General features: G+C 45.6%; 1 protein-coding gene across 4 annotated transcripts in view; it reads left to right on the top strand.

The window, feature by feature from the left end:
- The window catches only part of STKLD1 (serine/threonine kinase like domain containing 1), a 133924-nt gene that overhangs the window by 70545 nt on the left and 50926 nt on the right, over positions 1 to 12453 (top strand). For 3 of the 4 annotated variants that reach the window (XM_077468197.1, XM_077468198.1, XM_077468200.1), the window contains exons 5-6: positions 631 to 735; positions 11537 to 11607. In XM_077468197.1, coding sequence (XP_077324323.1) covers positions 631 to 735; positions 11537 to 11607 — 176 coding nt within the window. The remainder of the gene's footprint in view (positions 1 to 630; positions 736 to 11536; positions 11608 to 12453) is intronic. The other variant, XM_077468199.1, reaches the window with a different exon arrangement.

Below are 12453 nucleotides of genomic sequence, written 5' to 3'. Positions count from 1 at the left end.
TATGTGAATGAGTATGGGGTGCAATGTACCCCTACCCATTCACCTGTGAAAAAAAAAGTAAAAAAAAAACACAACACACAAGGGTTAAAATTGTTTATTGCACAGCTCCGGGGGTCTTCTTCCGTCTTGGGGGGTCTTCTCGCCGGACTCCACCGCTATCTTCTGCTCTTTTACTAGCTCTTTCACTAGCGGAGGTGCCCGGCTTTCTTCTTCGTCGCCGCCGCCCTCATCTTCCGACTTCGGGGGGTCTTATCCCCCTCTTCGGTTCTTCTTGCCGGACCTCCGCGCCTTCTTCTAGCTCTTTTACAAGCAGTGGCACGGTCTTCTGTCGCCGTCTTCTCTTCTTCTGTTCTTTGTCCGCCGGAATTTTGGGTAAAAAGTCCGCCGGAGCCCACACACGGAGGGGACTTTTCCACTGGATTGTTTGATCGTGTGTACGCGGAATTAGTTTGACCCAGCCTTGATATAAAAAAAAAAATTGCAGAATTAATTTATGTGGCTAGAATTACACCAAGGTCAATGTTTCTGATTATCATCTATTCTCTTGCATCAGACAGTATGATTCACATGTGTTTGAGAACTGGAAACTTGGTTTTAACATTTTTGTTTTGTTATATGCAAACTCTTTAGAGCTCCTCGCTGTTTTTTTGTATGGTGATGGATTACTGTGGTCAGGATAATCTATCTGATATTGTGCATCTGAACAGGGGACAGCAAAAAAAGATTAAGGACAACGTAAGTAGTTACATTCAAAAGGGACGTGCACTATGGTGTTAATGAATGTAATTACAGTAGCTCTAATGTGAGAATAATCATTATAGTGCTTGCATTCTTGCTGTGCCAAGAGTAGAGTTTTAACTAACTGACATCACATGGATTGTATTGTGGTTTTGTACATATTTTCTGTATTTTGTTCAAGACTCAGTATAAAAAAAAAGCAAAAAAAGATAAATATAAGATAATATTTGGTATTCGTACAGCCAGTCAACAGGCAGCACTTGGGTCCTTTTTGCATGTTTTCCACTTTTTCATGTATTAAAAAGCCTGTTGTTTAAAAAGAATAATAGCTGAAATTTACATACACATTTTAATGAGTCAGTGATGACTTCAACCTTATGCCGTGTACGCACGACCGGTCTTTTCGGGGGACTAGGTCCGACGGTCTTTCCGAAGGACTTTCGGCGGAGTTCCGACGGACTTTCCGAATGAACGGACTTGGCCACACACAATCACACCAAAGTCTGACGGATTTAAACGTGATGACGTACGACCGGACTAGAATAAGGAAGTTCATAGCCAGTAGTCAATAGCTGCCCTAGCGTCAGTTTTTGTGCGTCGGACTAGCATACACACGAGCGGATTTCTCGGTCTGGCGGAGTTCCAGTGGAAAAATGTAAAACATGTTCTATTTCTAAAGTCCGCCAGATTTTTGCCAAGCAAAGGTCCGATGGAGCCCACACACGATCGAATTGTCCGACGGACTCGTTCCGTCGGACCTTTGCTGTCAAAAAGTCCGGTCGTGTGTACGCGGCATTACACTCTCAAAGGCTGTCAGAGGTTTCAATGAGAGACAGAGTACCTGAAGGAATACAACCAGCACAGGGCTCTCTCTTTTGAATGCTCATAGTGTTCTTGTAAACCTAGTATTAATGTTTCTTAACCACTTGAGACCCGCGCTATAGCCGAATGACGGCTACAGCGCGGATCTCCTTTGCCGGGACGACGTCTATTGACGTCGTCCCGTGTACGAGTGGCCTGCGCTCTGTGATCGGCGAGTCTACGAGACTCGCCTGATCACCGATCCGTGCAAGGGGTCGATCCCGACCCCTTATCACGTGATCAGCTGTCAGCCAATGACAGCTGATCATGTGATATAACGGAGCCGGTAATCGGCCATTATTCATCAGTCCCGATCACGCCCTGCCAGTGCCCACCTGCCCCCTGCCAGTGCCCACCTGCCCCCTGCTTTGCCACATGAATAAAAAATGTGTCCCCCCTTTCAGTGCCACCTAGCAGTGCCCACAGTGCCACCTAGCAGTGCCCACAGTGCCACCCAGCAGTGCCCACAGTGCCACCCAGCAGTGCCCACAATCTGCCTCAACAAAGGTGCTGCACCCCAGTGCCACATATCCGTGCCCAGCAGTGCCACCTATCAGAGCCACCTATCAGTGCCCATCAGTCCCATCTATCAGTGGTACCTATCAGTGCCCCTTAGTGCCACCCATCTGTGCCACCCATCTGTGCCACCCATCCGTGCCATCTTATCTGTGCCCATCTTTGCCCATCAGTGCCACCTTATCTGTGCCCATCGGTGCCGCCTTATCTGTGCCTATTAGTGCCGCCTTAACTATGCCTATCAGTGCCCACCAATGCAGCCTATCAGTGCCCACCAGTGCAGCCTATCAGTGCGCCTCATCAGCGCACTTCAATGAATGAGAAAAATGACCCGTTTGCAAAATTTTATAACAAACTATTAAACATGATTTATTTTTATTTTTTTGCATCTTTTTTTGTTTGTTTAGCAAAAAATAAAACTCCGAGCTGTAACTAAATACCACCAAAAGAAAGCTCTATTTGTGGGAAAAAAATGATAAAAATTTCATTTGGGTACAGTGTTGTATGCCCGCGCAATTGTCATTCAAAGTGCATCAGCGCTGAAAGCTGAAAATTGGTCTGGGACTGAGGGGGGTTTAAGTGCCCAGTAAGCAAGTGGTTAAACGGTCTTGGTATATAGAGTATATACAAAAATACTGTATATACAGTATCTCACAAAAGTGAGTACACCCCTCACATTTTTGTAAATATTTTATTATATCTTTTCATGTGACAACACTGAAGAAATGACACTTGTCTACAATGTAAAGTAGTGAGTGTACAGCTTGTATAACAGTGTACATTTGCTGTCCCCTCAAAATAACTCAACACACAGCCATTAACCTCCCTGGCGGTATGCTTATGTCAGATTTTTGATGCTGAAAGCAGTACAATTGTTTTGCATGGAAATTTGGCGTTTTATATTGTAGTCCTGTAATTCTTAGGAATAACTCACTTAAATCTGTCCAAACCAGAGTCTAGTAGACATCCCGGGTATGATAAAGTTTGAAACATGAAAACATAAATTATAATATAATAAATAACTATAAATAATTATAAATAATATAATAAATAAAATTATTCAATAATGTAATCAAATCAAAAACTCGCAAAGAAATTTGCGCAGTTGCAGAATTGTCGCTGTGGTTACTTTAAGTGTTTGATGAAAGATTTCCCCACGAATCACTAAATTCTGCAAGTGATTGTAATTTTATTATCTCTGTTTTCTAGCTGGTCTAAAACCGCTTTTGATGTAAAGGGACACTTTTTGGTTGCTATGGACAATCTCCAGTTTCCAGGCAGAAAGAACAGTATTTATAATATAAAACTGCATGCAGGACACTGGGCAGACCACTAGGGACAAAAGGATGTGAAATAATTTGATACAGTTATGTAATCCATAAGATTACAATGTACTGCATGTATTGTGTGTTTTTCACTTTTTTGAATTTTGCGCCATGCACCGTCCCCTTGCGTTGCAACACTTGCAGGGAACGGAGCTCGTCACTGTAATGAATCAAGCGGAGACATGGCTCGCACACACAGCGGGGAGACATTGCAGGATCCTGGGGACAAGGTAAGTAACTTTGCCTGGATCCTGAAATGTGATTCTGAGTGTGGCTCGGGGGTTACCGCTTTTGGTACTGAAAATTCACCCCGAGCCACACTTGGGAATACCGCTAAGGAGGTTAAGGCGGGAGTCCGCCGGGACTCCGCGTTTTTTTTTTTTTTTTTTAAAGCCAGCAGCTACAAATACTGCAGCTGCTGACTTTTAAAATAGTGACACTTACCTGTCCAGCGCGCCCGCGATGTCAGCACCCGAAGCCGATCTCTAGATCGTCTCTCGGGTCCTGCCGCCGCCATCTTGGGTATGGGAATCAGGAAATGGAGCCTTTCGGCTTCATTTCCCGGTTCCCTACTGCGCATGCGCGAGTTGCACTGCGCAATAAGGACGGTCCCCGCTGCTTCTGGGATTCGTGTGTTTCCCAGCAGGCAGCGGGGCACTTGCGGAAAGAGGCGGGCACTTGCGGAAAGGGGCGTAATCTACGCCCCTTTCCGCAGAGAGCTATCCCGGAAGTGGGTGCAGATACCTGTACTGTACAGGTATCTGCACCCCCCTCCCCCCTGAAAGGTGCCAATTGTGGCGCCGGAGGGGGGGAGGGTTCCGATGAGTGGAAGGTCCACTTTAGGGTGGACCTCCGCTTTAATGTCTAAACCGCTGGCAACAAATGTGAGCGAACCACTAAGTGAAAATGTCCAAATTGGGCCCTATTAGCCATTTTCCCTCCCCCGGTGTCATGTGACTAATTAGTGTTACAAGATCTCAGGTGTGAATGGGGAGCAGGTGTGTTCAATTTGGTGTTATCGCTCTCACTCTCTCATACTGGTCACTGGAAGTTCAACATGGCACCTCATGGCAAAGAACTCTCTGAGGATCTGAAAAAAAGAATTGTTGTTTTACATAAAGATGGCCTAGGCATACGCCACATACTGCATCAAATTGGACTGGATTACTGGAACCATGTCCCGTGGTCTGATGAGACCAAAATAATATAACTTGTTTGGTTCAAATGGTGTCAAGCATGTGTGGTGGCAACCAGGTGAAGAGTACAAAGGCAAGTAAAGAAAAGAGAGTGAATATCCCTAATTGATGGCACAGACAGTAAAATAAAAAATTTACCAGTGTTCTAATCCAGTGTTTCTCAGCTCCAGTCCTCAAGGTTCCCCAACAGGTCATGTTTTCTGGATTTCCCTCAGATGAAACGGCTGTGGTAATTACTAAGGCAGTGAAACTGATCAAATCACCTGTGCAAAATAATGGAAATCCTGAAAACATGACCTGTTGGGGGTATCTTGAAGACTGGAGTTGAGAAACACTGTTCTAATGCATCTCCACTCTATCCAAAAAAAAGAGAGAGACGTTTTGCCTTTAGTTACACTTTAAAGTGGAGTTACACCCAGAATTGGAACTTGCGCTTGTTGTACTACTTCCCCCCTCAGGTGCCACAATTGGCACCTTTCGGGGGGGGGGAGGGAGGACAGGATACAGGTCTTTCACAGGTATCCTGTTCCCACTTCCAGGAGCCTCACCTGCGGGTATTGACATCACCATCCGGGCTCTCTCCTCCTTCCCCGGCTGCCGGGCCAGGAGGAGAGAGGAGCAGAGCCTCGCGCATGCACAGTAGGGTTCCCTTAGTAGAAACGGAGGCAGCATGCACCTGACAGCTGATGGAAACATCAGGGGCGGTGCCAACATCACTGAACTCCAGGACAGATAAGTGTCCTATTATTAAATGTCAGCAGCTGCAGTATGTGGAGCTCCTGGCTTTTAATTTTTGCAGTGGCGGGCGGACCTCCACTTTAAGCGACAAAATAAGAAAAATTACCCAAGAAAATCGTACTTTTCCCTTGATATTAATCGCCCTGATATCATTGAAAATAATCACTATGACATTAAAGTGGAACGTTAGTCAGAAAATTAAGTCCTGCTAAATCCCTTCAGGCCAGTGACTTTTGCAGGTATAGCTATGTATATCATAAAAAAAAGTCCCTATGCTGTTTGAAATCCAGTAATACACTGTCTCTCCCTGTTCTGCACATGCTCAGTTGCTCTCCATTTTTAGGCACTGCTGAGTTTGTAGAGGCCGATCTGCTGAAAGCAAAATTAAACCCGCCTACCCTTTACAGCCAGGGAAGCTGCTTCTGTTTGAACTGCCATGGTGCTGCACATGTGATCAGTTAGGACACCAGTCATTTGATAGCTTGACAGTTTGGTTGAGGACACAATCAAATCAAACTGTTTTTTTTTAAAACTGGTAAATCGAAGGGTTTCGTTCTGGACTTCAGCAAAATGGCAGCCTCCAGCAGGAAGAAACAGGAACACTGCTGGAGGCAATTTACAGCACACACTAATTTTGGTGGCATAATTATTAAAGAGGAAGTAAACCCTGATGGGTTTACTTCCTCTTTGATTCCCTGCAAAGGTAAAGCATAATGGACTACTATGCATCGCATCGCATCGCATAGTAGTCCATTATGTGTCACTTACCTGACACAGGAGCCAGCGAAGTCACCGCTGTCCCCTGTAGTCCGGAGCCTCCATCTTCTCGGTGGGTCTCGCAGCTCCGCCGCTGTCATTCGGTGAAGCCGCGATGACGTCACTCCTGCGCATGCGCACGGGAGCCGCCACTCGCGGCATATCGCCGTTGACAGGGGCGCACTCAGTGTGCCTGCGCGCCGCTGTCTATGGCGCATGCGCCGTAGACAGCGGTGCCTGTCTTTCGGCAAATATCTCCTAAACCGTGTAGGTTTAGGAGATATTTCTTGGACCTACAGGTAAGCCTTAACCACTTTAAGACCGGACCATTTTGCTGGTAAATGACCAGAGGTCTTTTTACACTTTGGCACTGCGCTGCTTTAACTGGTAATTGCGCGGTCATGCAATGTTGTACCCAAACAAAATTTGCGTCCTTTTCTTCCCACAAATAGAGCTTTCTTTTGATGGTATTTGATTGCCTCTGCGATTTTTATTTTTTGCGATATAAACGTAAAAAGACCGCAAATTTTGAAAAAAAATGATATTTTCTACTTTTTGTTATTAGAAAAATCCAATAAACTCAATTTTAGTCATACATTTAGGCCAAAATGTATTCAGCCACATGTCTTTGGTAAAAAAAAAGTCAATAATTGTATATTTATTGGTTTGCGCAAAAGTTGTCACATCTACAAACTAAGGTACGTTTTCTGGAATTTACGCAGCTTTTAGTTTACGACTGCCTATCTCATTTCTTGAGGTGCTAAAATGGCAGGGCAGTACAAAACCCCCCCAAATGACCCCATTTTGGAAAGTAGACCCCCTAAGGAAATTGATAAGAGGCATGTTGAGCCCATTGAATATTTTATTTTTTTGCCTCAAGCGATTGAATAATGACAAAAAAAAAATTTTTTTTTTTTTTTTACACAAAGTTGTCACTAAATGATATATTGCTCACACATGCTATGGGCATATGTGAAATGACACCCCAAAATAAATTCTGCTGCTTCTCCTGAGTACGGGGATACCACATATGTGGGACTTTTTGGGAGCCTAGCCGCGTACGGGGCCCCGAAAACCAAGCACCGCCTTCAGGCTTTCTAAGGGCGTAAATTTTTGAGTTCACTTCTCACTACCTATTACAGTTTTGAAGGCCATAAAATGCCAAGATGGCACAAAACCCCCACAAATGACCCCATTTTAGAAAGTAGACACCCCAAGCTATTTGCTGAGAGGCATGTTGAGTTCATGGAATATTTTATATTTTGCCACAAGTTGCGGGAAAATTACAAACTTTTTTTTTTTTTTTTTTTTTTTCACAAAGTTGTCACTAAATGATATATTGCTCACACATGCCATGGGCATATGTGAAATGACACCCCAAAATAAATTCTGCTGCTTCTCCTGAGTACGGGGATACCACATATGTGGGACTTTTTGGGAGCCTAGCCGCGTACGGGGCCCCGAAAACCAAGCACCGCCTTCAGGCTTTCTAAGGGCGTAAATATTTGACTTCACTCCTCACTACCTATTACAGTTTTGAAGGCCATAAAATGCCAAGATGGCACAAAACCCCCACAAATGACCCCATTTTAGAAAGTAGACACCCCAAGCTATTTGCTGAGAGGCATGTTGAGTCCATGGAATATTTTATATTTTGCCACAAGTTGCGGGAAAATTACAAACTTTTTTTTTTTTTTTTTTTTTTTCACAAAGTTGTCACTAAATGATATATTGCTCACGCATGCCATGGGCATATGTGAAATGACACCCCAAAATAAATTCTGCTGCTTCTCCTGAGTACGGGGATACCACATATGTGGGACTTTTTGGGAGCCTAGCCGCGTACGGGGCCCCGAAAACCAAGCACCGCCTTCAGGCTTTCTAAGGGCGTTACAGTTTTGAAGGCCATAAAATGCCAAGATGGCACAAACCCCCCCCAAATGACCCCATTTTGGAAAGTAGACACCCCTAAATTTAGGGGTACACTAGTGAGACTAGGTAATAAATGGCGGGTGCCCTGAAACTATAAAAAAATAACTAACCAACCAGCGTCACCTGTAACAGTTATATGGTGATCACTGGTGAAAGGGTTAACTAGGGGGCAATCAGGGGGCTTTATGCGGTAGTATATGGGGGTCCCTGGCGCTATAAAAAGCTGCGGCGAACCTAAATACCTACTTGCCTAACTAGCGTCACCTGTGACACTAATACAGCGATCAGAAAAACGATCGCTTATTAGGCTGGGTTCACACTGGAGCGATGCGGGAACGCCACGAATGCGCGGCGGGTTCCCGCATCGCATGCCTCCCGGCGGCAGTTCACACTGCCCTATGCGAACTGCTGGGAGTGTCAGTGAAATGTTACTGACACCCCCAGATCAGTTCGCATATCGCAGTGCGATCTGAAAACTCGGATCGCATGGTGTGAACACCCATGCGATCCGATTCTGCTGCGGGCCAAAAAAAGGGTCCCGTGCGAATTTGCGGCGGGTGCGGCGGGTGCGGCGAATGGCTGAACTCGAATCGCACAGAGATCGGATGTGATTTGCACTGCAGTGCGGTGCGAATCACATCCGTTCTCAAACCGCTGCAATCTGAACCCAGCCTTAGTGACACTGGCGACGGGGGGTGATCACGGGGTTAAACCTTTATTGGGGGGGTTAGGGGGGTACCTTAGAACTAAAGGGGGCTAACCCTAACTGCCCTAACAGTTATTAGTCACAAATGACACCCGCCGGGTGATCAGGGGGTTAAACCTTTATTAGGTAATAAATGGCGGGTGCCCTGAAACTATAAAAAAATAACTAACCAACCAGCGTCACCTGTAACAGTTATATGGTGATCACTGGTGAAAGGGTTAACTAGGGGGCAATCAGGGGGCTTTATGCGGTAGTATATGGGGGTCCCTGGCGCTATAAAAAGCTGCGGCGAACCTAAATACCTACCTGCCTAACTAGCGTCACCTGTGACACTAATACGGCGATCAGAAAAATGATCGCTTATTAGGCTGGGTTCACACTGGAGCGATGCGGAAACGCCGCGAATCCGCGGCGGGTTCCCGCATCGCATGCCTCCCGGCGGCAGTTCACACTGCCCTATGCGAACTGCTGGGAGTGTCAGTGAAATGTTACTGACACCCCCAGATCAGTTCGCATATCGCAGTGCGATCTGCAAACTCGGATCGCATGGTGTGAACACCCATGCGATCCGATTCTGCTGCGGGCCAAAAAAAGGGTCCCGTGCGAATTTGCGGCGGGTGCGGCGGGTGTGGCGGGTGCGGCGGGTGCGGCGAATGGCTGAACTCGAATCGCACAGAGATCGGATGTGATTTGCACTGCAGTGCGGTGCGAATCACATTCGTTCTCATAAACCGCTGCAATGTGAACCCAGCCTTAGTGACACTGGCGACGGGGGGTGATCACGGGGTTAAACCTTTATTGGGGGGGTTAGGGGGGTACATTAGAACTAAAGGGGGCTAACTCTAACTGCCCTAACAGTTATTACAGTCACAAATGACACCAATGCAAAAAAAAAAAAAAAAAAAAAAAAAATGACATTGGTGTCACTGTGACTGGGGGGCAGGGGTAATTGGGGGGGTGATCGGGGGGTAAAGGGGGGGTGTGAGTGTGCCTGGCATGTTCTACTGTGTGTGTAGAGTGTTGGTGCAACTCACCGATCCGCTCTCCTCCGTGTCGGAACGGAAAATACCGACACGGAGGAGAGAATACATCACTTCCTCTCCTGTGTTTACATTACAGGAGAGGAAGTGATGTCACGGGGGATTTCCATTCGTCGAGAGCGATCGCGAGGGGGTGGCCATGAATGAATGGCCGTCCCCTCATCCCTGATCTCTCCCGAACGAATGCCGACCGCCGCAGGCACCGGGGGGGGGCCCGATCGGGCCCCCCACCCGCGGGCAGGCATGGACTTATATATACGCCAATATGCCTGCCCGTGCCATTCTGCCGACGTATATCGTCGTGCGGCGGTCGGCAAGTGGTTAATCTAGGCTTACCTGTAGGTCAACGTTGGTTGTAAGGGTTTACAACCACTTTAAAGTAGAATGGATGTTCCTTGCTAAAGAACATTATATTTTATAAAGTTGTTATGGTTAAAGTTCCACTTTAATGAAAGTCATCTATGTATCTATAAGAATGTAATCCTAATACCATTAATACGCAGATAATCACTTTGGTAGTAATGGGAATAATTACTGTGACACAGGAGGTAAATCACAATGACATTTATGGGAACAATCACAGAACTGCCAGAATATTAATATTAGAGTGTGGATGTGCACTAGATGTGGTGTAAATATGGACAGTATCTACAGCATGTGAATAGAGTTTCTGTGGCCTTCAGGTATGTTACAACGGTCATCTGATTTACAGAGTAAAGCCTCATACACACGATAGGACTTTGTACAAACTTTCCCTTGGATTTTTGTACAAAGGGCGTCGGCCGAGAACTTGTATTGCATACACACAGCAGGACTTTTTCAGCCAACTTTCACCAAATAACGTGGTTTTTCTGCTCTTTACCGCCATCTTTGGTCAACTTCTGTATTGTTGTCTGATCTTTTGCATTGGTTCTGAGCATGCCTGTTTGTACTTTGTACAAAAGTCCTCTGGTTTTCTGTACACACGATCAGACTTTGCTCCATCGGACTTTTGTTGCCAGAAAGTTTATCCGTTCGCACAGCCAACAAAAGTCAGATGAAAACCAAAAAAGTTTGTCCGATGGAGCGTACACACGGTCGGATGTTGCTCCAAAAACAGCTAATTTGCATGTTTGTTGTCAAAAAGTCCGATGGTGTGTATGGGCCTTATCAGTTAAGGCCCGTACACACGATCGCACTTTTTGACAACAAACATGCAAATAAGCTGTTTTTGGAGCAACATCCGATCGTGTGTACGCTCCATCAGACAAACTTTTTCAGTTTTCATCTGACTTTTGTTGGCTGTGCGAACGGACAAACTTTTTGACAACATAAGTCCGATGGGGCAAAGTCCGATCGCGTGTACGCAAAACCATCGGACTTTTGTACAAGGTACAAACAGGCATGCTCAGAACCAATGGAAAAGATCAGACAACAATACAGAAGTTGACCAAAGGTGGCGCTGGAGTACTTGAATGTCCTCTTTTGAAGTGTCATTAGTATGTTGAAGCGTCACTACGTTCGTGTTTGTTGCCTAAAAAGTCCAATCGTGTGTATGCAATACAAACTTATGGCCAACGCCCTTTGTACAAAAGTCCACGGGAAAGTTTGTACAAAGTCCGATCGTGTGTATGAGGCAGTACAGAGTAGTCTGCTGTTGTATTCAATAGTCAACAACTATACATTATAACTGAAAAAGAAATGCAAACCTCGAGTATTTTTTTAGATCTTTCTTTTCTATCTTTACAGATTCTTCAGTGTTTTCTTGCTCAGGTCATTGATGCCCTCTTTTACATTCACAAAAGAGCTTTACCCCACAGGTACCCTTTAGTTTTAATCATCAGATTACTTCCTTGCTAATGTATAAGTCACTGAGTTTAGAGAACCCAAAAAGAGAAAAGCCTCAGCGCTCACTCTGTCTCACATCCTATGGTACATGGGCACTGTTCCAAGTGATGCTGCTCTCCTTGAGCAAGGAAACTCCAAAGCACTGCAAGCAAACAAAGAAGGGCACAAACGCCTGGTACATTACCTTCAACACTATAATGATTTATTACAAAGCCAAAAGCATACCGTGCTCACAAATATGAGGCAGTCACAAGCATATAAAGTCATAACTCCAGCATGGTGGATAACCAGATCACTGTAGTTGGAAAGCTGCCGCGTTTCTGGAGACAAGCCCCCTTCTTCAGAGCTCAATGCTCAGGAGCTATAGCCAGGCCATGGACATTTAAAGCGGTTGTATACTCGGCTTGGACATTTTAAAATGAATATCTCCTAAACCTACAGGAGAAATTCACCCTGCATGCAGCCTCTGATGTCAGCGGCGCATGCGCAGTGAAGGTCCGGCCTATCGGGCTGGAACTTGCCCGGCACTGAGGACTCGCATGCGTAGGAGTGACTTAATCATGGCTCTGGCCACTTGCAGCGCTGGAGTCCGCGACCCCAGAACAAATTGCAAGGCAACATGTCAGCTCCCCTCAGCGCTGACCGGGTTGGGCTGTGGGAGCTTTGTTCTAAGGTAAATATTTCATAATGTGCTAGTATGCAATGCATACTAGCACATTATGCCATTGTCTTGCAGGTTTTTTTTTGCTTTTCTTCAGTGGTTTACTACTGCTTTAAGACTTGTTCACACTGCCCGCACGCTAAATGCTCCGTTTGAG

This window comes from Lithobates pipiens, unplaced genomic scaffold, assembly GCF_037356315.1.
Source record: "Lithobates pipiens isolate NorthernLeopardFrog02 unplaced genomic scaffold, aLitPip1_a1.2 Scaffold_11, whole genome shotgun sequence".
Taxonomy (NCBI): domain Eukaryota; kingdom Metazoa; phylum Chordata; class Amphibia; order Anura; family Ranidae; genus Lithobates; species Lithobates pipiens.
The sequence above is the reverse complement of the archived record's forward strand: the minus strand, read 5'-3'. Positions and strand labels throughout refer to the sequence as shown.